At 43.1% G+C, this 26,679-nt stretch overlaps 3 protein-coding genes across 4 annotated transcripts; 2 read left to right on the forward strand and 1 right to left on the reverse strand.

Moving 5' to 3' along the window:
* The first annotated feature begins 1,156 nt into the window (after nt 1-1,156).
* On the forward strand, nt 1,157-17,279 carry micall1a (MICAL-like 1a). Of its 2 annotated transcripts, none has more exons than XM_061083548.1 (16): nt 1,157-1,706; nt 4,691-4,739; nt 7,732-7,873; nt 8,072-8,172; nt 9,409-9,548; nt 10,871-11,502; nt 11,586-11,646; nt 11,849-12,279; nt 12,504-12,895; nt 12,986-13,120; nt 13,280-13,406; nt 13,559-13,649; nt 14,204-14,277; nt 14,700-14,814; nt 14,905-14,951; nt 15,113-17,279. In XM_061083548.1, exons 1-16 carry the CDS (start codon nt 1,561-1,563, stop codon nt 15,253-15,255), a joined length of 2,826 nt encoding a protein of 941 aa, XP_060939531.1. In that variant the 5' UTR covers nt 1,157-1,560; the 3' UTR covers nt 15,256-17,279. The 2 variants fall into 2 exon arrangements, with proteins under 2 accessions (XP_060939531.1, XP_060939532.1); XM_061083549.1 differs by having other exon boundaries at nt 12,546-12,895.
* A 197-nt stretch (nt 17,280-17,476) lies between these two features.
* Nucleotides 17,477-20,137, reverse strand: c2h22orf23 (chromosome 2 C22orf23 homolog). The gene is made up of 6 exons (XM_061085403.1): nt 20,044-20,137; nt 19,721-19,783; nt 18,685-18,858; nt 18,407-18,541; nt 18,133-18,233; nt 17,477-17,584 (listed from the first exon to the last, which is right to left on the reverse strand). The coding sequence occupies exons 1-6, from the start codon at nt 20,135-20,137 to the stop codon at nt 17,477-17,479; spliced, it is 675 nt and encodes a 224-aa protein (XP_060941386.1).
* Nucleotides 20,138-23,096: 2,959 nt separating this feature from the next.
* Nucleotides 23,097-26,061, forward strand: klf1 (Kruppel like factor 1 (erythroid)). The gene is made up of 3 exons (XM_061095093.1): nt 23,097-23,226; nt 24,969-25,791; nt 25,886-26,061. The coding sequence occupies exons 1-3, from the start codon at nt 23,149-23,151 to the stop codon at nt 26,059-26,061; spliced, it is 1,077 nt and encodes a 358-aa protein (XP_060951076.1). The 5' UTR covers nt 23,097-23,148.
* The last annotated feature ends 618 nt before the right edge of the window (nt 26,062-26,679 follow it).

The following is a 26,679-nucleotide window of genomic DNA, read 5'->3' on the forward strand; positions in this document are numbered from 1 at the left end:
CTGTGGCAGCATCAGTCATCGTCTTTGCTGTGGTTTGCTAGGGCAGCAGCATCTCAATGGCTGACAGGAAGAGGCTGGATAGACTGAGTAGGAGGACCAGCTTCCGTAACCCAGTGGAGGTGGTGGGACAGAGGAGAGCAAAGGTCAAGCTGTCATCTCTAATGCACACTGAGTCCCACCCCCTGATGACTACATCACATTACCGGGCAGCTCTTTCAGCGACAGACCGATCCTCCCAACGTGTTCGAAGGAGAGGTTTTGCAGTTCCTTCCTTCCTGCAGCTGTAGCCACGTACAGCCCCATCTGCTCCCAGTATACCACACACACCAATTTCTGGCCTGCACTTTAGACTCAGGCTTCACCTTTTAACTGTGCAATATCCATTTCTGCCTGTGCAAATCGGGGTGGATGTGCAATCAAATATTCACATCATCATCATTTATATTGTTGTACTTCCTTGCATTTATAAGCATTGCATGTTTACCTCTTATTACTTTACCGATGTCTATATTGGGGCCGTGCTATACCACAGCTAATCTCACCATCGTGGGACTAATAAATAATGATCTTATCTTATCTTGTACATTTTTCATTGATAATTAAAAAAGAGACCAAGGAATAGCTCACGAAATTATGGAAAACCATTGGGAGAAAAAGCATCACTTTTGATCAATAAAGCGGTGGGAAAACGAAAAGAAACGAGAGATGGCACTCTTGGCTCTCCGTACTCATCGCCTCAGCAGCTCCCCCAGCTGGACACCAGGGTGAACAGCAGCCTGACACCGAGTGGCAGAGACCGCTGCCCGCGCCCCTCTGAATGCAGCTCGTCGCGTGGCTGAGCACCGGCACCGGACCGCCTCCATCACCCACAGCTGTGTGTAGCTGTGTGTAGCAGGGTGTGTTAGTGTTGTTATCGCAGGGAGGACGTCAGGAGACCCGCACCGGACCTCACACCCTGTACCCGGGGCTCTAACAGCCGCTGCAGCCGCTGCACCACCAGACCAAGCCCCCGAGCTGCGTGTCCACCAGGAGGGAACCACCACCCAGTGTCCAGTGGACCTGCACCATCACCCCTCCAGCGGACACCGAGGAGCACACCCAGCACCACCACCAGCAGCTAGCAGCAGGCTAACGTGGCTGCTTGACGTTAGCTCAATTGGCTACGTGAGGAACTTTGCTGGCAGAGCCTCCGCCATGAGCCCATGAGCCCAGTCGTGTTTGAACCCGGTCGTTCAGCTCCAAGTCCCGGTGTAGGCGCTGGAACGTGCTTCGCCTTGTGGAGAACCCGGTCCACCGGATCCACCTGGAGGAGTACTGCGTGTTGGAGTTGCCAAAGTTAGCCAGCATGTAGCTAGCGAGCGGGGCTAGCTGTTTAAACGTGACTCACTGGCCGTGGATGAATGTAGAGGAACCTCGGGTGTTGTCTGGATGTCTGTCGCCTCTTCACGGGCGTCGACTCGTTCATGACCGGAGACAAAGTCCCTGTCTGCCCCGTGTCCTCCGAGGCGAGAGAACCGAGGACGAGGTGGTTTCATTCGAGCAGGAGATTACAGTGACAGCATGATGGGATCCCTGAAGGCTCTGCAGGAGTGGTGTCGGATACAGTGTGACAACTACAACGATGTGGAGATAAAGGACATGTCCACGTCCTTCAGGGACGGTTTGGCATTTTGTGCCATAATCCACCGCTTCAGACCAGATCTGATGTAAGTATCCTGAAGCCGGACCGTGTAACACCGATGCCCACTAACCTGATAGCAGTGTACAGGCGTTATAACACTGTAATGAACTGGTTGTGGACTGGCTCCAGTCAAAGGTTACCAGCCTTCACACTGTTTACTGTAGTGAAATACAGAAATTATTACCATGATCATCTACTCAGGGTAATAAAAATAATAATAATACATAAATATAACACAACTGACTCAGTAGTGATCTCATCTGTGCTGTAGATTATTCTGTGTTTGTCTGAGATTATGTTAAGCACGTGCCTAAAACATCATAGATTTAGTGCTTGATATTGATAGAGTTGTTTATAGTTTTAAATATATGTTAATCTGATATTAAAGTACGAATGCTTACACGTGAAAACTTCCAATCCGTGTTAAAATTAATCGACGCTGTAACGTGTTGATAATGTAATTTAATCGTCGACATAATCACCGGTAGAAATATTTAGATTCAGTATTGCAGTGTGAGTGAGAGGTCAGTGTGCTGTAATTAACCCAGGCTGACAAGTCCTACCCTGTCTGTAACAACACGCCCCTCCTCTCTGCATTTTACACCTACACACACACACACACACACGCTGTACAGATGCCACCACAGAGAACAATAGCAGTGTCAGTGTGTTTTCAAAGGGCTCATTTTAGGCACGAGGAAGTGATGCCTCTCCATTGTTCTGGTACAGACCAAAAAACCTGTAAATGAAGTACTGACTTATTGACCTGCAGCTGATAGCTCATCTAAAGTTCATAGGTGAGTTCGATCAGCCTTTGCTGTGTCGAATCCTGATAGACACAGGAATTCCATCACCCAGATAAGGGGGGCCATCATGTGCCTGGTTGAAATATGTATGTGGACCTTTTTGTACTAATTTGATTAGAAAACATCTCCGGTATTTGCAGTGTGACAGAATACACACACTGACTGCCATTCATGTGGATCTCTCTAGAAAAGCACCAGTTCTGTGTAGCCTAATGTGGCTGTAGTGTGGCCCTGCGTTTCTCAGTGGGTAGAGCCGCCTGTGGACAGCATCAGGATTAGTAGTTTGATTCAGACTGAAACAACCCTGTGACCCTTGCTGTTGTAGGAGGACCGTGTTAAACCGCTCAGTTCATGGCATGTTGTGCTCCTGCTCTGTCCTGGAGGGGAAACGTGGTCTGATGGGATGGTTTCAGACGATGAGCGCCTTGCTCTTGTGTTCACCTCACAGGTGGGGCAGACTTTTGTGAACAGTTTGGAATCATGCTTGGATGGGAGCAGAGTAAACATTCACTGTGGAGCAGTCTCTTAAGTACAAGTCAGTGAAGTGGAATATATCTACGTACACGTCTCAGCAGTAAAGCTCCAAGTACCACAACAGAGAAATCCTCAACACCCAACTTTCGAGCGCTGCCTCTCCAATTTGTGTCCCAGCATGCCTCCCTGTCCGGCCCTCAGTGCTCTGATCCAGACAGACAGTCCGTCAGGCTAATCTGCGGCTGAGACCTCGGCCTGTCAAACTGGATTTAGCTCTAATGCTGGGCCAGGCCAACGTAGAGCCACCCTGCACCGAGCGGGATTTCATCAAAACACATCCATGGGCCCAGAGGAGAGACGTTAGAGTGGCAAATGGCCTTATCTCATTTTCCTACTGTCACTCAGCCAATTGGAGAGGGAGTAGATCCGACTTCGATAAACCAGTCATGTCTAGTCATTAACCAAACGACATGGGACAGGGCATTTAAAGTCAGTTGTGTTCATGTAGAGCTCCTGATCAAACTGCATTGTGCGGTTTAGCACTGCTGGTTTTGTCTCTACCACTTCTCTAGTGAAACTATAGATTATTTGTATTTATAGGCTTCATGTTTGACTCTCACAACATCACTGAATCTCAATCCTGTTTGCTCCGACACAAATTTACCACCTGACTGAACCAAATGTAGCAGATATACTGGTTCACTCAGGTTTTGATCATGTGGATATTAAAGGACTGTCACACAGTGCACACTCACACAGACACACTGTCCAATAGAAGTCCTCTCTCCGAAAATACACCTGGAAGCGAGACTCTTGAGTCCCAGTGGATTAGCTTTGCAGTGCAGATCGCACACATCACTCCGCCATCGGCTGGCACTGTCTGCCCTGTGAGTCTCAAAAAACGTTGAACTTCCAGGGACAGTTTGGGCTGTGTTTTCTTTAGGTTGCTGTACTTCCGTCTGGTTATGTTGGCAGACATGACACAGCGGACTTGTTTTGACATCATCTTGATATTAGATCTGCTGCTCAGTGGGTCTGTGACCATGGGAACTAGATTATAGAAAACAGAGGTCACTTTGTGCCGCTCCAACACGGAGCTCATTCATAGGGTTTTGCCCTGTTGAAATTTCCACATGGTCTCCACAAGCTCACACTGGGGTCGCCATGTTTTATATATTTTTTTCCACCCCACTGTTGTCGTACTGCGAGACACTTAAATCAACATGAATTTACTTACGCACACAACCGCACTTTCATCCCAGAAACACCCCAGACATTTTCCAGTTTTACTGCAGGATGTTTACTGGGGAGAGCTCTGGCATTTGTTCCATCGCTCCGGGCTTTTCAAAGCCGAACCTTGTAATTATCAGCCCCATCACTCCTGTTCACGCCGCCACTTCTTTCCTTTTGTCCTGGCAGTTGTTCATATCAAGAATCATTGATGTGGGACCAGTTGTTTCTGGGAGCTGGGAAGCCATACCGCTCACCATTTCTTCCTGTCACGCTCTCAAGCCAATAATAGCTTTTTGATGGTTCATAGCATAAGAGGATATAGGCCAGCAAGCTAAATGCAGCACCGTCCTGGATCAACATGGACAGTCACCTCTTTATGATCCTCTATGCTGTCCTTGGCCTCAGAGCAGATATCACGAGTTCAGATGTTGCAAGCTGTATATCTGTACCAAATGTTCATTTGAATTTTAACATCTACTCTTTTTTGTCATTCCAGAGACTTTGGCGTGCTGTCCAAAGAGAACGTCTACGACAACAACCGACTGGTGAGTCAGTTTACAGCTCTATGTTTTGAGCTTCGAACGATGCTCTATAATCATGTGTTGGTGGTAATGTCACTGTGGCGTGTTAAATCACCTGAGGCCCAGCTATTATCTGTCATTTAGCTTAAGGCGTTGAATTTGTTTCTGCGTGTGCTGCACTCATCCATAAAATTATTACGTTCAATGATTTAATTCAGTCATGGTGGGTGTGGTGCAGTGTATTTGACCCTGTGGAGAAAAGTGTCACTTAATCCTGATGGAAAGAGGGATGAAACCAGAGGATTCATCCTCCAAAAAAGAAAAAAGGGGAAAATAATCAAATCCTTGACGTAAGCCTGTTGAGACCACATAGAGAAGATTTAAAGCTGAGAGGGCAGAATTTGCACTAAGTAATTTTGCAAGTAGATTGAATCCAAGGTTTTTTTAAATCATACTTTCCATGTTTGCTTTTCCCACATCATCTGTAAACCAACAGAATATTGAGGGATGAATTGGGAGTCTCCTCATTTTCAGTATGAGCAGAGCTTTTGGCAGCTCTCTGCGGCTGTTTACATTCTTTTTATCCAGCAGCTCTCAGGGAAAGTGAGGCGACTGGTGGTAGCAGCAGAAATACACTCCTGGTATGCTGGCTGTAAAGTACTGACTCCATAAGGCCTAAGCCCTAGAAGGTAATCCACGACGGGTAATGTAGAGAGCGTGCCAAGCTTCTAGGTCAGATTGTATTCTGTAATTGCCAGATGTGAGCTCCTTGAATTTGTTCACAGTTGACTCTCTCAGTGGATTACTTTTCTTATAGATGTTGTAATACAGGAGATCATGGTACACTGAATACACCCTGTTCATGTGAGACTGCTGTCAAAGGTTGATCTCTTAGTGTCAGTAGTGATGACTTGCACTGAATTACATTATGCGGTAAAAGTCCATCCATTTTCTATACCGCCTATCCCGAGGCTTGAGCCCCCCCTATCATTTATATTATGTATATGTGTATACATATTATGTTTATTAAGAATATCATGAATAAAATAATTAATACGTGCAGCTACTCATTTAAGAAAAGTATCGATCCTTATGTGTTGATCCCTGTTGATAATCTGGCGGTGGTTACAAACAAATCAACAAAACTGTTGTGGGTTAGAGACGTCAGCTGAGTCGGTGTGGGAGTGTCAGTGTAAGAGAGAGAGAAGAGAGCAAGCGGAGTCAGGTTGGACTGAATTAATATATATATATAATAAATAATGTACACTGTAAAACGGTTCTAATGATCTCTCTGTAAAAGCAGATCGTAGAGACATTTTAATAGATCACATTCTAACATGGTCATATCACACACCCCTCGAGGAGATGATGACTGCGAAAGGTTTATAGCCTCCTCTCATTTTGGACTTGGGGCAGACTGAAACTCACTATCGCCTATGGAGGTACAAAGTGGTATTACATGAAGGGATGGGCTGGGGCTAGCTACTTTAGCAGCCTAACTTCAAATCTTGGTTGTCCAAATGGATTTTATGTCAATACCGTTATTAAATCACATTCTGCTGATATCCTTTGTTAATTTTGGATTATATTCTAAAATATTTTGCCCTCAGTAATAGGGTTCCAAGCCCAATGTACTGTTAACTACCTGAGCTGCATGAAGGCGGGGTTAAGCCAGTCTGACACAAGCATTACAACATCAGTCCGGAAGCAGCATTACTCATCATCATCATCATTGAGTCGTCATCCGAACAACAACACTTACCTAATTTTCTTTTAAAAGTATCTTGATTTGAACTGAAGTAGGTTCATGTTCTGTTTTGGTCTGTGGACAGTAAATAGGTCTCGATAGTGCATCAGGAATATGTTTATTAGTCTAGAGGTTTCAATCGTTTTCAGTAAATTGCAGCAAACTAGATGCAGTAAAACTAAGAATAGAGAAGCATTTAATCTGTAAAGCAGGTATTATTTGTGCAAATGGTTTTGTTACATGTTGACCATTTATTGCCTTTTTTGAGTTACGTCAGTGTTGTGTAACTGCAATAAGTATTGTGTTGCGTAACCTTACCCGCTCTCTCAGGTCTTCAATGGAATGTCTTTATCAGAGTGATGGTGAGCTTCAAAGAACAAACCAAAATAACATAGCGAGCAAATGACCGATGTTTTGGCAGCAGAGTTAGACTATTCAGGGCAACAAGTATCTGCTGGTTATTGGGCTTTGGTGAGCATGTTGGTCTGTTGTACACATGCACACAGCAAATATTATTCTGCCCTCAGTTTATATATGTTTACACAAAGACAAATAAGCAGACTTTTGTAAATACCAAGATTTAAGGTTTAATTTGATGACAACCTTTAGCAGTTATGTAACTGTACCTTGTTTTATTTCGATAGCCTCATTTAGAGGAATAACGCTAAAAGCAAAACCTTCAGCGATGCATATAGTTTCACTTTCTGCTAAGGTGTCTGCCTCCCCAGTTCAATGAAGGGGAATGGACTTTTGTTTATGCAGCTTGAAGCAATGTGACATTCTATATGAAAAAGTCATGGTAATGCACAGACCCCACTGTCACTATTTTTCCTGTGTGATTACTTTGGTCATGGAAATCAGGCCGACTATGACTGAAATCTTAATGGGTTCTCCAGTGGTTCACCTGGTTAGAGTGAAGAGATATCACCATGATCAGATCCCTGACTTTGACTATAGTTAAATGATTTGCATGCATGTAAACTCACTGATAAAAAGGGTCAATGGTCTGTATTCATATAACTCTCATCCAGTCTGGATGACTAGTCACAGCCAGCTTTCATACAATGTGTCTATGTGCAGCACTTTCTGCAACACATCACTCACACATAGAACCACCAACCTTCCTGTTAATGGAAACCCCCCCTGTACATCCTGTGCCACAATCGTCTATACCTTTAGTATTTCAGTCTCTTTCATATCTCCTGCTCTTACCTACTTCTCCTATTAACTCCCTTCTTTCCCCTTTTCTCTGTCTTCTCCACATTGTAGGCATTTGAAGTTGCCGAGACACAGCTGGGTATTCCCGCCCTGTTGGACCCAGAGGACATGGTGTCCATGAAAGTGCCTGACCGGCTCAGTATCATTACCTATGTCTCCCAGTATTACAACTTCTTCAACAACAAATCTCAAGGTTGGTTTGCTTAATTCAGCTGGATTGGATTTGTAGCGATGTGAACTCCATAAAATATATTTGATATCTGGATTTGAATCCTGTTATTCAATCCCCATTCTTTACAGATATATGCATTAAATGAAGATATTACAGTTTACAAAAAGGATTTTACTGTATTCCTCATTTAACTGATTTCCTCTACGTCCTCTCTTGCAGCAAACCCACCTTGCATGAAGAGGCCGAGTTCTGTTGGTTATAATGAGCCGGCCCAGAAAAGACCTTTGACCCCTTTGGAAGACAAAGTGGTTGAGTCTGAGGTAAGAACAACACTTTGCACGAGGAGAGGGCAAAGTAACGACCAGTCATTCCCCTTGTGCATGTGTTGACTTCTCTCTAAATTTCTAAGACTTAGTAGACTTTGGGCCACACTTAACTCTACACAGTAAGCCCTGCATGATGACAGTATGGAGCTGCCTGTTGGTAAGCTGTAAGTAATGTTTTGTTTACAGTGTCCTGAAGTCCGGTGAAGCCTCACATTGTTTGGTTGCATATTGCTGTGTATGTGAAGCCTTGGAATATCTGAGTGTAATTCTGCATGTGCTATTCTGGGGGTATTAACTCATCAGATCTGGACAACACAAATCCCATCCCAGTACAACAATGTACAATATCCACATACGTATTTTATAAGTACTACTTCCTCTTGTGGGCTTTGTGTTGCACAGCAGGGGGTAACCAAAGCGACAGAGGTAGAGTAATCCTATAAAGATAGCCTCTGTATCCTGTCTCTCTTCTCTTTCGCATGCCTTCAACTTCTTACCTCCATCCCCACACTCCAATGTACTGCCACCCTCCTCCACCTCAGCCTCCACCCCTCCCGACCCCAGTTCAGATGGAAATCCATTCCACTCCCTCCTCTTCCTGTTCTTCTTCCTCCTCACATCTGATCCCCCCTCCACTCTCTGATCCCGAGCCTAGGCAGTAGGATGGGGGGTTGGGGGGTGGGCTAGGAGGTGAAAGCTAAAATGTTAGGTCAGTCTTTTAAAAAAAACCAACATATCTTATATTTTACATAAAAGACTAACCATTGCAATATCCTAACACTGTGTGCCAAGTTTTTGAATATGCTGCTTCTAACCCCTTTACATTATTTACCTAACCCCCAAAAAACAGATATATCATCCCTGAATATCAGTTATATCCTCAACGTGTGACTCGCAGAGCCACTAACCCCAACTGTTTGGATTTTATTTACTAATAAACACTTATATACATCATGATAAACATTTTTGAGTTGATCAGAGATTGTTTTTTGAAATGAAAACCGAAATGCAGTAGCAAAGCACGTGAAACAACGAGCAGTAGATGTTGCAGTAACCACGCAGACGTAGTTAGCCTAACACGATGATCGCAAATCCACATCCTCAAATCCTGACTCCGTGTTTGATCTCCCCCTCCCCCCTCCCCCCATTACTCTCCATCTTCCCCCCCTTCCCCTGATGTCTCCACCCCGTCCCCCTCTCTGCGAACGACGTCCCTGTCCCTTGCACTAGCCGAGCCAGCCCTCGCCGGCGGGTGGAGAAGCGGCCCAGCGCAGCTCGCTCAGCAGCACCTGCGCTGCCTGCCAGAAACACGTCCACCTGGTGCAGAGGTTTCTGGTGGACGGCAAGCTCTACCATCGCAACTGCTTCAGGTGAATCCCACAGCTACAGTCACTGTGTGCTACATGGACCGAGGGAAATAGTCTTTAGAGTAGAGCTGTTGCAATATACAGATATTGGCAAGTAATTATAGATATTGGTGTAATAATGAGCATTTAGTAATACCATGTGTATGAGTCATAATCTAAATCAATGAATCTCAATAGTACTTTCTATCACGACAATATAGTTATCATTGATTCTTTTGTACATTAAAGTCGTGAGAATCTGATATCGTGACAGCCCTACTCTGGAGGTCTAATGTATTTCTAAAAATGCTGTAATTCTCTTTTCATTTTCCTAAATCCTTACGCCGATATATGCTACTCCGTTTCTTCAGACACGGACAGATAGGACCGCCCTCTCGCCGTGGAACGCCCTCTCCGAGCGCCACGGAGAGCTTTTCTTGCACCTCTGATTTTTCTAACTGTCCGTGTTTATTTCGGAGAGCCTAGGGACAGCCCTTGGCTGTGATTGGTCTGCTAACGACATAATTTCTGTACAACGTCATTTCTGGACCTCAAACTTCCTGCTTCTTTCCCTGTATCACAACAAACTCAAACACCTACGATTCTACGATTAATGTGACGTGTGTGTTAAGCCAGCGGAGTTGTCTGGCTGACGGTGGCTCGTTAGAGCACTGACGGCATGTGTGCACGGTCACATACGGTTATAACGAGCTTTCATAACGGCGCTAGCGGGCTAGCAACCATGCTAGCTGCGGTGGTAACAGTGCAAAAACCCGCTGTCACGACTTTAATTCTACTTCTATCATGACACTGTTTCTATAATACCGTCAGGTTAGAAGCAAACACTGGGTAGTAGTTAGTGTCGGGAGTCCCTGCTGACTGTGTGTGGAAATGGGGTTGAAGCTAGCTGGGGGGGAAGCTAGCTAGCTCCGTGTAGCTTCAAGCTGTGGAATTAGCAACACAGTTCGGAAACAAGACCGGGGAACCGCTGCGCTAAGAAACGATTACATCAGCAGTTTGACCCGCTGGGTGTCACTTTATTTTATTTAGTTGCCATCGTAGCCTACACTGTGTGTGAGGGAAGTGGGGAGTAAGTAAATAAACAGCGTGGACTTCTTCTGATTACTTGTGAGGTAGGCTTCTCCAAGGTTGTCTTCCGTTGCGCCACCTACTGTTCTGGCGGTGAATTGTTTTCAGCACCGGAGAACTATAAATGAAAAAGTGTCTGTCCGATCCGTCCGTAACAGATTTGGAGTAGCATAATGGAGCCTTTAGTCAGGTAATAACTGTCCCTCTTTGTGACCTGATGAAAATCTAACTTTCTTCCTGTGTCGTTGTTGTCTCAGGTGCACAGAGTGTCACAGCACTCTCCTTCCTGGATCTTACAAATTGGTGAGCAACGCTGGGTCGTTGGTCTGCACACATCACCTCGCAAGACAAGCTTCAGCCAACCAGAATGGCCGACCAGACATCAGTAAGAAACCAGTGGTGGTTCCGTCTGCCAGGATTGGTCGCAGCCCGACTCCTCACACCTCGCCCTCTGTGAGGGACCAGGCTAAGACTCCATCCCCAGTCGGCCGAACAAACGATACTGACATGCCGACCAGTGTCTCGGCCACTATCCCTCCTGTTACAACAAATACAACGGATGTTTTGGAAAAATCAGAAGACATAGAAGTTTTGGAAAAAGCAGAAGACATAAAAGACAGTGGAGCGACAGAGGAGACACCCCGTCCCTCTTCTCCCCCCAACCCTTTTGACGAGAGCGATGAAGAGGAGGACGAGGGAGAGAAAGAGGAGGAGACTCAAACACCAGTCAAATGTATAACCAACGGAGACGTTCCTTCTACGCCGGTCAGTAATAATGAAGGTGTCAGTCGGCCGGTCCCAGCGCCTCGCAGAGTTACTGAACCCACTCCTCCTCCTCGCCCTGCCCCTCGGGTTCGACTACCCCGTACGACAGACGGCCTTGCAGCTGGTGTGTGCTTGTTGCAAAGCAATAACTTTTCTAAAGTTATGTACAATTTGTTACTAATCCTCTCCTTTCATCTGAAATCACAGGGGAACATCTGAAGCCTCCAATTCCTCCCAAACCTCGAGAGAGATCCCAGTCTCCCGGAAGGTAGATCAGTTTCTTTAAAATTCCTCCTCCTGTCCATTGCCACCATTTCACATTCATGTCTCATATCAGCCCAGTCTTCCTCTGAATTAAATCTTGTTACAGCATGTATGAGTTGCCTGGTCCTCCATGCCTCTGTTTGGCTGTTTTGTTGTCTTCCCCTCTGTGACCCCTCCATCCCTATCTGTGTGTCTTCACTGTCCAGCCTGTCCAGTGGCACCCATAAACCTAAAGACCCACCTTGGCTCGCCCTCGTCCAATCAGAATCCAAGAAGAAGAAAGCTCCTCCCCCTCCCCCTGCCGGATTGGCAACACCTCCCAATGCCGGCTCTCTGTCCTCTCTTAAAGGGGACGGCTCCCGACCCAGCACACCACCCCTTCCCGCCAACCCATTTGACGACGATGACGATGAAAATAACGAGGCAGAGGAAGAAGAGGGGGGTGAAGGAGGTGCGATTCCACCCATAGTGGTGGTGAGTCACCCGTGGTACAGCATCTCTAATGCGGCTGACACAACAGGTGCCGACACTCCCCCTAGTGGAGGGAGTTCATCGCGCTCTGCCAGCCCGGGGAGTGCAAAGAGCAAGAAACGTCGTCCAGCACCGCGGGCGCCGCAGCCTCCTGCTGGTAACCAAGGTCTGTTTGATCAGAACCGCAAACGTAAAACTCATCAACAATTTTATTCAAACTCTCACATAAATAATTTTGTTATTAGCAGAGATGGGAATACATTCCATCCCAAATCTTGATGTTAAATGTTCTTTGCTCTTTTCTCCATCCTGTCTTCATTTCAACCTATGACTTTGATTCCTCTTTTATTTCTGCATTCTTCTTTTTACTGAATCTTCTTCCCTCTACAGTTTTTTCTCACTCTCAGCCTTCCTCTTGCTCTCCCTCTCCAGCTCTCAGCATAGAGAGTCTGTCCTCGGGCTCGGACCACAGCTCCTCCCATCCACCTTTGGGTGGCAGTGCCAGCAGGGACCAGGAACTCACCTTCACCAAGAGTATCTCAGAGCCTTCCATTTGCTCCCCATGCGACTCCTCGGACTTGCCTTCCTCCTCCACAAACGAACACCTGCTTCATCCCTCCCCCAGCCCGTACCCTTCTCCTATGATTTCAAACGCCAGCTCAGCTCCAGCCACACCACAGACCAGTCGCAGTACAGGGACCAAAGGGGCTGGAGACCCTCCACCACGACCCTCAACGACCCCCAGCCCACTGGCCTCCGGAGCCACACCGTCACACAGCAAGGTAATAGGATCACCTCCAAATAAAGCTAAATTATTCAAAATACTTTGCACCTAATATAAATCCAACTTTGTGTTTCTACTCTCATTTTAGCGGATTTGTAAAGAGAACCCGTTCAACAGGAAAGCTTCTCCCTCGCCTGCTAAATCTAAAACCAAACCACCAAAAGGCTCTCGTCCTGCAAGACCCCCGGCCCCTGGTCACGGCTTCCCACTAATCAAACGCAAAGTACAAAAACTAAACACAGAATCTACACAGAATCTTGTTTGTGTAACTGTCATTCATACATATTCAGATTTTAGTGTTGAAATAAAATGCATAAAATAGAAAGTTCTGCATCAAAAACAGAAGAAGTAAATGGTCGGTCTCATTGAAACATCCCTCCAGGTGCAGACAGATCAGTTTATCCCAGTGGAGGACATCCACGGAGAGATGAGTCAGCTGGAGAAACAGCTGGATGAGCTGGAGCAGAGGGGGGTGGAGCTGGAGAAGAAGCTGAGAGACAACCCCAACGGTATCACATCGCTTTAAAGACAGTTCTTTGACTCATTTAGATTTAATATTAAAACATTACTGAAAATATAAAAAGCCAAGATTCCTGAACTTTTAAATAATAACAATGAAAATATAAGACATTGTGTTTCTGTTCCTTTGTTGTGATATCAGATGAGGATGAGGAGCGCCTGCTGGTGGACTGGTTCACTCTGATCCATGAGAAACACCTTTTAGTCCGACGGGAAGCAGAGCTGGTCTACACGTGAGTTTCAGGCTGCAGAGAGAGGCTGATGTTGAACCTTTTTTACCTGACCCAAAAGCTTTCTTTAAAATATGGCAATACATGCAAATTTGTGTTGATAACTTCACATCATCAGTCACTTAAATTAAGAATAACTTCTTAATTAATGAGTAAGATGGGATTCAGTGGTTTAATTAATTGTGTTCAGACATTTTCCTGGAGGAAATATGATCATGTGGAGCATTAAACCCATATCGTTGCATCTAAGACACGCCCATAGCTGCCTGTAGTTCCTCCCTCCCCCTGACAGGTCCGAACCACTGTGGTTCGGCCAAAAGGAAATAGCTTAGAGCCGGGCAAGATGCATTCATCATTCATGCTTGGCACAAATCTGGTAATCTAAGGATAAATGATATTGAAATATGAAGAGAAATTTTGAATTTAGTCATTTGCTTATTACATTGTACAATAATAATTGTTGTCGTTGTTTCTGTTATTCTTTACCTTGCAGAAAGCAGGTTGAAAGAGGTCTATTGTAAGATAGGAGTTTCTAACAGTTTGTATGTTGTGTGCAGGGCCAAGCAGCAGAACCTGGAGGAGAGGCAGGCTGATGTGGAGTATGAGATGAGGTGTCTTCTCAACAAACCAGGTATGTTCGGCCTCAACATGTGAAGAGTGCTACATGGATAACCAGATTCATTACCTGTGTGTTAATAGTGATGCATAGCAAATAACACACTTCTCTCCACACGAAGAACCACTATTTTCTTAAATCTGCACCAAAAGAATACTTAAAATTAAAGTGTTTCAACATGTGTTCACTAAAACCTAACATACTTCAGAGCATCCCCAACCCCCCAAATAGTTCATGTTACATACACTACCCAACAGCATGCTGTCTGTTGAGAACTTGCATTTATATTTACTTATGTTACTGTATCTTCACAAATTCATAAATTATATAAATACCCACAACCTGCTAGAGCACTCTTATGCTATCTTTGTTCAGGGCATTCACATTCAGTGTGTAGTAGGCCACAAATAATCCATCAACTTCCCTTTGTTTCTCAGAGAAAGACTGGACTGAGGAGGACAAGAGCCGGGATCAGGAGCTCATGTCTGAGCTGGTCACCATCATTGAACAGCGCAACCAAATCGTCAACAACATGGACCAAGACAGGCAGAGGTGATCACTAACTGCTAGTTATTCAGACACAGGATTTACAGAATGTTGATGTTTGCAGCTACCAGTGATTTAACAGTTGCTCTGTCACAGGGATGAAGAAGAGGATAAACTAATGGAGGCCATGCTGAAGAAGAAAGGTAGGAATAAGTTATTTCAATTTTTAGCATATGAAAGATAATACAGAGGAATGCGGTCGCTGAATAAAACACGTAAAATTGCATCTCACTCCTTGTTGTCCCCCATCCCTTACTTATGTGAGTTTTAATCAGGTTTATTTTCTTATTTTCCTCCTCATCAGTCTTTCACAAGGAACCCGAAAGCGAGCAACAGCCGCACCACAAGAAAAAAGGGTCAAAGTTCAAACCCATTAAGGTTCTGAAGCGGCTGAGCCATAAAGGAGAACCAGGCAATAGCCCCAGCCCTCGCAAGGAGAAGAGCTGAAAAGCGGAGGACACAGTCTACACCCTACCTTCCAAAAGGACATGAGGAAAATAAAACAGGATGTGAAAAGAGATTACATCAGGCCAAGAAGAAGAGACGACGTGTCCTTTAATAACCGTGTTATTTTATTAATGACTTTTAAGTGCAACTCAGAACTCACTCCCTGCTCATCTTACTTGATGCTTCTCCAAAAATGTCTGACCAGTGACGATTGTCTTTTGCCTTTGTGTTAAAACAGACAGTATGAAAAACTCAAGTGCTTTAAGAGCTGACCCGAGCGTGTTTCAGCTCTCTGACCTTTCAAGTGAAATTTCTATATGACGGGGATGACTTGTATGTTCTCGCTTCACTGTTCCTGCATTGCACAGCAGCTCTGAGACCTTGGGTGAAGTCAGTGGGATGTGATTTTATCTCTGTTACTCATGAGTTTTTAATGTTTTTAATCTCATCTTAATTGCTCATGTTCATTACACGTATCCTCTTTTGTGTAGTTTTTTTGCCAATCTTTATTCAAGAGTGTGGTCTTTCAGTTTAGGAGCAGGCCTTATTAATGTCACATTCAACTTTTGTAACTCAATACCTTGTGCTTGCACTCAAATTACCCTGTGCTGAAATTTGCTGTGATTGTGCTTAAAACTGTCTGCCACTCTTGCACTTTCCAGCTCTTCTCCTCGTGCTGCTTCACCTAAAACATCTACTTTGAGATGTTGTTAAAATGAACAAATGAAATGATCCCGCCCCTCATGGATGTGTTGGCTTTACTTGTTTGAGAGTCCCATTCGGGCGGTCTCTGTTGATGCGCTTGAAGAGAAAAAGACAACGGCCTCATAGAGGAGTCAGCAGGAGTCCAGCGGATCCCTTGGTGAACATGGAGCGGCAAAATTAATTTCATTATGGGAAAACTGTTGCTAGCAACTATAAAAATATATGAGACACCGCCATGTTTCTTTTTCCCCTCCAGTATGTTACGGGAAAAAGTGACCAACAGAGAAGCAGTGTGAAGCTGGAGCACAGGATATTTGAGTGCAAGCTCACAGTTTGAGAACAAGCAGAGCAAATCTGAGCACAAGCAGGGGCTATTGGAGTGAGAGCGTACTGTTTCAAGGGAAAGCATCACAAAATCTGAACGTAAAATCAATAACTCCTGCATTCAAACTGAAAGAACATGCTTTTGAATAATAGTAAAAAATATCCTCTGCTCCATTAGATAGATGAGAGATCTAAGAAAGTTTTATGTCGTGTCTGGTTTCAGCCTGTGGTACTAGTTAAAGGAAATGCATCTTCTATCCTTGATCTTCATTTGTAATACCTTAGTTCGTCTAGCTGCTATAGTATGTTTGTTTTTAGTTTCCTTGTTTTTAGCTACTTCATTGATGTTGTCATGTGTGTAAATGCAACTCATGCAACACATTGATGAATTGAGACCCACACTTTAATGAATGTTTGCGATGGGAAACTTAACTGGGATTAAAAAGTCTGACGGATTTGGACAATGCGAGTTGTAGAGGACAGCTTTATAGAAAGTATGATATATCTTGACAGTTTTATAAATATCGAAGGTCAAACATGCAATAATGACTATTAGAGAAGGCAGATACTTGTCTTTTAAAAACTCTACAAAACAGATTTAACCTTTGGGAGAGAAAACCAGAATATGCAATCATTAATTTATATTTTACGATGCCTTTCTGTGTGTTTCTGTGTTTTTGCCTTAAAAAGTGGATAAGACAAGTTTGAATACTGACATTTTTGTACGGGTGACATGTATCTGATTCGCTTCATTGTTGCAACAGTATGGTTTACTGCTTTCTGTCCCTGTTTTGTCATTTAGATTGTCTGTCTGTCCGTCATCCATTTTAAATGGTTGATCTCTAGTATGACTATCCCTGCTTTGAGCCTGTCTTCCTCTACAGCTGAAACCAAGTCCTTCTGCAGCTCTATACATTGTCCTCAAGCAGCAGCAGCAGCAGGATCATATGAAATACTGACACTGGAAGGCAGAGAAATAAAATAAGTTGAGCTAATGTTTGTTTCAAGTGAAGTTCTTCCTATTCTTTGTCTCCACACCTCAGCTGAAGCACAGTACAGAACCGTAACCTCTGTCATCACACATCACTCATCCCTTTCAGAATCAACTTGATTCAGGGGCTTGTGTTGACAGATATGCAGTTTTATTGCTTGCATTTGGTTTCAAAGTAATTTTAAGAATAAGAGTGAAGAGTCATAGGTTGGTCCTCTCTGCTGTCGCCTCCTTTGAGTCCACGTTGCCTTCTCTTTCCAAGTGGATGTCTTGGCGGCACTTGTCCAGTATTTCCAGCTCTCTGATTTTCTGGATTATTTGTGACACACAGGATTCAGTACAATTGTATTTCAGAGATAATTAATTCTATTTTCAGTACGCACAGAATCTGAACTTTCTGCAGTGCTACTGATTTGTCCTGCAGCAACTGACTACTATCTCCTCCAAAGAGGTTTCCATCTGCATTTGTGTGTTTGTTGGCAGAATGACGCAAAAAACATTTGACATATTTCTATGAAACATGGTGGAAGGATGTGGTATGGGTCAGGGATCTAGAATATTTTCAACTTTCTTTAGCATTGCAAGATTTGGACTATTCTCCCATGGAATAATTCAGAGATTATAATGAAAAAATCAGGCCCATTTAAAGAGCTGATATCTATGAGTGTGTGAAACTTGAATTTAATTTGCCTGTTGGGCCTTGGGCAGAGGTATGTACTTTCTGAGAGCTTTCTAGTTTTGATTATATGATTCCAAATAGATACAAAGTTACAAGAACTTTTCAAAATACAGCACTGCATGACGTTATATAATAATATAATATAATCTTGAGTTAAAGAGTTGAGTTGCATATTTACCTGTGATATTTCCGTGTTGATTATATGGATGTACTGCTTCTCCTGACCAAGAGAGGCCATGTCTGCCAGAAACTGTCGTCTTTCCTCTATCTCATCCAGAACTACCCAAAAACAGGTTCATATTAGACTGATGGAAGGGGCTGTGGATTTATTAATTCAAAATGATTTCAATTTCAACAGACAATCTTTTGATGGAATCACACCATCAACATGATGATACTCAGAAGAATATACTACATTTTTACATGAGCACTCAGTACTTAGAGTCACTCACCCTCCTGATACTGGTCCTTCTCCTCCACTTCTGGGGTCCAACGTGTTGGAACATTTGTAGATGAGGAAGATGTGGGCTCTTCTTCTCCTGTTGCCATTATATTCTGAAGCCTCCTCTTCTCTTTGTCTAAGTCTCCTGGATTCACAGTGAAACAGGAAGAGAGAATGTTTCTCAGGATGCAGAAATGAAAACAAAATAGACAAAATTAGCCAGATATAGTTTGTGCAAGTGCAATATAGCTCTGTCTAAACACAAATGTGCAGAACCAGTAAACGTACTGGTAGGACTGGGGCGGAACTCTTCTCTGGAGTAGCTGTTCCCAGAAGAGCAAGCTTCCGCACTGCGTCTCTGAGGTCGGCCTGGCAGCCGTCTCTGGACAGATTTACTGGTTTTCGGCTGAGGGGGAGAAGGTAGCAATTTGGGGTCAGGGGGCAGTGGCAAAGCTGTTCCATCTGTGGAGGGAAAGTTAAACAAAATAAGTAATGTTTTTGATTGTAGTAATTCAAAATGTAGATAAGCCAAATGATTTGATGAATGTGTTTATGTGCAGCAGGACAGTAAATGTAATGCTCACTGAGAAAATCTAAATTTGTAATGATTTCATAACCTTTACATAGGTGGTAATGTATTCACACTTGTCCATTTTCTGAAAGGTTGGTTTTATGTTTGTCTGTTTGGGTTTTTGTTTGTTTGTTTGTTTGTCAGCAAAATTTCACAAAAACTACTGGACAGATTGTCTGGGACACGCTGGATGCTGTGGTATGGATCAGGGAAGTAACCGTGCGAATCTGGATCAGGCGGCAGATCCAGGGAAATTATTCTAACCGTCTATAACATTGTGATAACGGACATTTTTCAACATTACCCTGTTTCTTTTCAGAGAATCAATAGTGGACGTGCTGGGGGAAAAAAAATCACAAAAAATTGAGGGAACTGATATCTATGAGTGTGTTAAAATTGGTCCTGCTTGATTGAATTTAAGGAGACTATTGGGCCTTGACCATTCTAGAGTCCCTATTATTATTATTATTATTATTATTAGTAGTAGTAGTAGTAGTAGTAGTAGTAGTAGTAGTAGTAGTAGTAGTAGCAGTAGTAGTAGTAGTAGTAGTAGTAGCAGTATTATTATTATTATACCTTTAAACCACGTGTTATTATGTTGTTTTCATTATCTGATATGCTGAGTGTTGCAATATAGATAACGTATTAAACACAGTATTGAGCACTTACCACATTCAAATATTTAAGAATATATGAAATATCTAAACTTTATTATCATACTTGAGTAAAAACACTTTAAATCTTTAAACTCACTCCTTAGACTTTCATTGATGTGCTTTCTCTGGAGGTTGGTGAGTTTGGACTCCTGCATCATCACTGAGTAAAGGGAATACAGCATGATGAGGAATACACAACACAGTAGAGTGGTGAACACTTCAACGTACACACACACACACGCACACACACACACACGCACACACACACACACACACACACACACACACACACACACACACACACACACACACACACACACACACACACACACACACAGTGAGCTCCTCTATCTGTGAACATCCAATTCATACTGAACATGAAGTGCATCATCATAATCATCATCATCATCATCATCTCACATCTCAGCATGTCCTGTGTCTGCTTGCTGTACGCAGTGACCCTGGGCTTGTTCCACAGGCCCCTCCCACCTCTGCTGTGTGAGGAGGCCTCCATCTGCAACAGAGAGACATTACCCACAATCCATGAGGGGACGTCGTTTAAAGAATGAGCACACCGCTGTTCTCAGTGAAGCTAGCTCACAGCTCTGTGGCTAACAATAGCAGCACAACGTCATATAGATTCAATAAATACAAACCTGGTGAAATAAGATCTACAAGTGGACACAACATAGGAAGAACTCACTGAAACACGTGGTGTTATTTGTTGTCATCTGCCGACAAACTCCGGAGCTCAAACACCAGCGTCTTCTGCGGTGCCACTGAGTGCTGTTGCTATGGCAACCAACAACCAACAACCTGTGCAGCCAACACAATAATAACGATAATAAAAGATAATTCCATTTACAAATGTATAGCTTTTATTAATGGCACATTCTACAAACTGATTTCATGGCTGTGTTTTTATTTTATATTCACATTCACTTGATATTGTTTGCAAAGATAGAGGCGCAGTGATACAATAAGACAACTAGATGGCGCCCAAGAAGGATTTATAATACAACTTTATTTGTATAGCACTTATCTTACCATGATTCAAAGTGCTTAACAAAATACACTGGAATAAAAAGACATAGATAAAAACGAGACAAAATTAAAATAAGAAAGATGACACAAAAGAAAATGTTAAAACAGGCATTAAAAAAATGTTAGGTTTATATGCAATGATTCAAAAATAGGTGCCTACAAGTCTAATCTCACATTATACTTGATATGACACTTCACCAGTTACTACCATGGATGTATTATAACATCATTGATATCAGATAGCATCTATTGTTACTCCTGATAATGAAAAAGAATAGCTTTTCACATATACCATGAAAGTGGACTAGAATGGACTATCATAACAGAAGTGTGTTCGTCGAACTAGACAAATAAAGTATTCAAACTAAACTGTAATGTTTTCCTTTAATTTGCTGTATCAAAGGTCGGATTCAACCACAGGGGTCATTTAAAAAAATAATCCACATCATATCACTACACCAAAAGAAATGTTAGAGAAGTAAATCATATTTATTAAAAAAAAATACAGTATGTTAATGAGGTGATTAGATCGTGTATAAGTAGTTGTTTTAACATACTGAGAAGCTGCTCACATTAAACAGGGAATGGTGCTGAAATGTTAAAGTAGCCTCAATTGTTTTCCTGTTTTATCCCAGTTTTTGAAATGATTATTTATTAATTGTTAATTGCCATGTCATGAATATTACATCAAACGTCTAATAATAACACGTTTATCATTATTATATCATAAATCTATTTGAGATATTTCTTTGACCACTTACAATTCATAATACATTTCATAAGACTAAATACAATGCAGTTCTTCTTTAAAAAAAAACTTGTGCCATAAAAAGAAGTTCACACACATAAATTCTCTTCTGGCAAAAGAAAAAGCAGACATTGGATGAATTTGTGCTTTAGACCACAAGGAAGCTCTAATGTGAAGGTTTCCAGCAGCAGCAGCAGCAGCAGCTCTAAGAAGCTGCTCTCAGTGACAGAGCGTGTTTATCAGCGGTGGGTTAGTCATCGGGGGGGAGCAGCAGTCAGAGGTCTATTATCTGTGAGAAGACAGCAGCCTGCCTCTGCCCGGCGTCAACAGATAAACAGCAGCCAGAACATAATCACCTTTCACACACAGGTCTTCTCAGAAGCCGCAACGGGAAGACAGGAACTGATCTGTGTCGGCATGTGTGTGTGAAGCATATTCAAACTATCAGCAGGAATGGATCAATCAATACTTACAGTCTCAAAACCAGAATCATGAAACGTATTAAAAGCTGGTGTTAGCTCATGAGAGATGTCTTTACCTCTACTTATTTGTTTGAATTAACTCTTTGAGCAGCTCTTTAATAATAAACAATCATCTCTGATCACTGCCTGAACAAATTTTACATTTATTCACATTCATGTTTGTGTTGCTGTTTCTCACATCACGTTGGTGTAAAGTGTCCACACACTTCAGCTCACAGGCTCCAACGCTCTCTCTGTGTGCAGCCTGTGCCAAAGCATGCAGTCTCAGATAGAGCAGACATCTGATAATGGCCTGAGCAACCTGTTTACTTGTGAATGAAAAAACAGTGAGGACTGCATCAGTCTGCAGTGGTGACAGTTCATTTGATATATTATATAATTGTGCAATATTAGAAATCACAATTGCTTATGATGTTTGCTTTAATGCCTTTGTATTGTATTGTCTCTGTTTAAGTATATTTTTACCTTTGTCAACGGTTATTTCGAATGGGCTATATAAATTATTATTATAATCTCATTATTAAATGTTTTTAAATCATTGAACTTCATTTTTTATCTTAGTTGAATCTTATCATTTACTAAATTACTTTGTATATCGTTAAAAGCTGCTTCTCAACTCAGTCAATCCACATTGCAGCAAATGTTGAATCTTATTTACCTCAGAAAAGTTTATTAAGAAAACTAAATGTTTTCAGTTCAGAAGTTCAGCACAGATTTGAGAATGTATATTACATTCATCTTCAGGTATTAGACTGGATTATTTTCTGTTTCATCCATTTAAGAACAATATCTCTCTGAGTTTCTCCATGAACACCCTTATTGGTGCTTGTGTTTTTTTTTTCTTCAGATTTGCCTTTTTGCTCTGAATACCGCAGAACAGGAAGACAGTGAGTTGAGATGAGATAGAAGAGTTGGTTGGTGATGTAAATGAACAATCTTCAGTCATAAAGAAAGGCAACCAGCTGTGAAGCTCACGCTTTACGCTCCACCTCCTTAACGGTCAAAACCTACATGAAAACGAGAGATTTGAAATAAGACTCACAGCTGACAGAGATAGACAAGGCCGAGGAGGGAGAGATATCAGGGGAGGGATGGAGAGGGGGGGAAACAGTTTGTGAGGCCTTTTCGCTCGGAGTGGACTGTGAGTGGGATGAGAGGCCTGAGCTGCGGGCTCTGACTTTCTGTTAGCTGAGGGTCAAGTAGAAAAAGAAAAGAAAGGAAAAAAGAGTTGCTGTCATATCAAAGTGCTTGATGGCAGTTACCCAGGCTGTGCTCCCGTCAATCAGCTCCTTCTCCAGCCTCGCTCACTCCAGCAGCGACAACATGAAAGTAAGTAAGAAGTTTGTGTGTCCGGGTCCCACACAGGAACATCTGAGTTCATACTGTTCACTTGGTTAAAGAGATGAGAGCAGGAGACAAAACAATAAATACAAATCAATATCATACACAATATGTTTCTTACCTCAGCCAAGGAGGTTATGTTTCTGTCTGTGTCAGTTTGTTTGTTGTTTTTTAGGATTATTAATTTGAATATTTAAAAGTGTGTTCAATCTGATCTGGTGAATTTAGATGTTGTTTCATGAGTGGACGGTTCGGCATTGTGTTGAAGGTATGTGCTGTACTTGGTGACATTTTGTAGTTTTATCTCGTGACGGCAAGTTCACAAATAATTTATTCGATCAATTCATACGAACAGTTAATAATTACCTTTTGGTTGTCTTAAACTGTTAAGTTGAACTTGATATGGGCTGATGAAAGAGGAAATTGAAAACTCTTACACCTCGTGAGAAGCATGTCTCTTGTATGTAGCCCTGTGTTTAATGTTAGAGGAGAGACTTTGCATTTGTTCTGTAGGACCGGACGTGTTTTAGTTGTTGTTTTGGGGAGAATTCACTTAGAGCTTTTGATTAAATCTAGCTCTTCTTCCTGTGGAGTTTGAATGCACTTGTAAGTTGCTTTGTACAAAAGTGAGCAGTGGTTCCTGCTGTGACCAACACACTGGCTACAAAGAAACTCCTTATAAAGTGGTGATGATGATGTTGTAATGTGCAGAAATGAATCTGAATACGAGGCTTCAGCATCTGAGATAGTAGTGGTGGGGAAAAAAATCGATTCTGTTCAGTATCGCGATATCTTGCGCCCGAAATACTATCGATACTGCAGCGCAAAATATTGCAATTTTTTTTTTTTTTTTTTAATACTTTATTCACAATTATATATGTCACAGCCCCTGGCTGGCAAAGCATGACGAGGAGTTTCAGAGTTTTAAAGATACCTAGTGTGTATGCGGAAAGGGTGTTCTCCACTGCAGGAGATACAGTAGCGGCCCAATTTGATTGAAGCTCTAGGTTACTCTTATTTATATGATTATTCTCCGGTTTATGTTACTCTATTATGTCTGCTTTATGTTACTGTATTGTATTTAAATAATTGTAAGTTATGTGCTGGGAGCTCAGTGTTCATGTGAGAGGTCTCCCATTCAGAAAATAATTACAAAGGTCCTGTGTCCTGAATGTTCAAGGACAAAGTTTTTGCACTACCCTTTCTTAGTTTTTGCACTTCAGTTAATGTGTAGAAGACAGTGTTGTTCACAGAATTAAATGTGACATTTGAAGTGAGTTGAGCAGTCTTATTTTCCAAATTTTTTGTAATGCCTTTGAATAATATGGGAGACATGAATTGCAATATATCGCAGAATTGAATCGCAATACTTGCAGTATCGCAATATATCGCAGAATCGCAATACTATTGAATCATGGCCCAAATATCGCAATACTATTGAATCGTCACATTTTTGCCAATTCCCACCCCTATGAGATAGACAAATCAAGACAAACATAAATCCTCCATCTGTGTGGGTACAGACAATGTTTCCTTTGTGGAGAAATTGTAAAGTAGTAACAAATTAGAAATGTGGTACTAAAAGTACTAATAGCTGTGAGGGAGGGATGTCTTCTCATCTGCTTTGGGCAGCAGGAACAATCCCTTGCTAGGAACATATGCGAGCATTGTTTAAAGATAGATTTGTAGAAATGTGAACCCGTCTTCTGCTCCTCTCTGCAAACATCTAGGTGTGGAAGTCTGAGGGCGTCTCTCTGCCTCTGGACTCTCTCAGTAACAGACCCAGCATCTCCGAGCAGCTGCAGGTCTCCAAGCAGCTGACAGAGGAGCTCCTCGACGACGACAGCCGAGCATCTTGGGACATTGAGTTCCTGCTGTCTGACTGGAGCAACCCTTCTCCTGAATTCAACCCTTCTCTGGAGAACTGTGATCAGCGGCTGGTCGACCCACACACGGCCTACCAAGAGGTGGCCACGTTTAAGGAGCAGCCAGGTCAGGAGTGTGTGCCGGTGAGCAGCGGCAGCTTCGTGGCAGAGCTCCTGTCCCCCGATCAAACCCCATCACACCATCCAGAGCTGTACCACCATTATAGTGAGGCACAAACAGGTCGGACTTCCGCTCCCAGTCTGGCTAACGTAGATCAGTTTGGCTTCCTGCAAGGAGGCAGAGGAAACCACAGTAAGGCCTCATCATGGGACTATAACCCCTACTACTCCCAGCAGCACCCGTCCATGGTGACTTACCCCGACAGCAGGTTCATCTCCTCTCAAGCTGTGACCACTGACCCTCGACACTACAGCTACATGCCCGGCTTCAGCCACAACGCCAACCTTTACTGTGACTACACCCACAGCCAGGCCACTGGTCAACTGCCCCATCACCAGCAATCCCTGCTGGTGGGAGCCCAGCTGCCCCCTGCTGGGGTGGAGGGGAAGCGTGGTCGGAGGGCCACAGGGAAGAAGAGGCCCGCCATCCACAGCTGTGAATACCCCGGCTGCAGCAAGACCTACACCAAGAGCTCCCACCTCAAGGCTCACCTTCGCACGCACACAGGTAAAACCCACAAGAAAATGTGTTTGAACACAAGATGGGATTTAACGCATTTGTTTGATGGTTACCATTTGTGTTTTTTGTGTGTATTGATCAGGGGAAAAGCCCTACCAATGTTCATGGGAGGGATGCAGCTGGAAATTCGCCCGCTCTGATGAGCTGACACGTCACTACCGCAAGCACACGGGCCAGAAACCCTACGAGTGTCTGCTGTGTCAGAGGGCCTTCTCCCGCTCCGACCACCTGGCTCTGCACATGAAGAGACACACTTGAAGCCCAAACACACACACACACACACACACACACACACACACACACACACACACACACACACACACACACACACACACACACACACACACACACACACACACACAAACACACACAAACACACACAAACAGGGGTTCGATGTTGTAATTGAATACTCATCCTAGTTGGTTTAACTTCAAAGTGCCAATGTGACTTATCAAAGATTTAAGATTCCCTTTTTCTAAAAAATAACGATTGATATCCTGTGCTTACAAAAAGGACCATTACATAATAACAATTTCTTCAGACTCATGAAAAGAGTCATAATTTATGCAGCAAAATTGACATAAGAGGTCTACCTTTCCTATAGTTCGACCTGGATGCCACCAGCTACTCCGGTGCATTAGAGCATGGTCACATACACACAAATGTTTCTGTGGGGAACCTTCGCCCCCTGGGAGCATAGTTGTCAAGATCCGTAACAAGCAAATCTGTAAACTTCCCCCTTTCATGTGACAGCCCAGGTTTATTTATTATTAAGTCTAGGCTACATCACTTGAAGTCAGATTTATTACTCAGACATCATCAAGTCAAGAATAAGACGTTGGGGACCCTGAAACGAATCTATTGGCAGAAATTGA

The sequence above is a fragment of the Limanda limanda genome, chromosome 2, assembly GCF_963576545.1.
Source record: "Limanda limanda chromosome 2, fLimLim1.1, whole genome shotgun sequence".
Lineage (NCBI taxonomy): Eukaryota > Metazoa > Chordata > Actinopteri > Pleuronectiformes > Pleuronectidae > Limanda > Limanda limanda.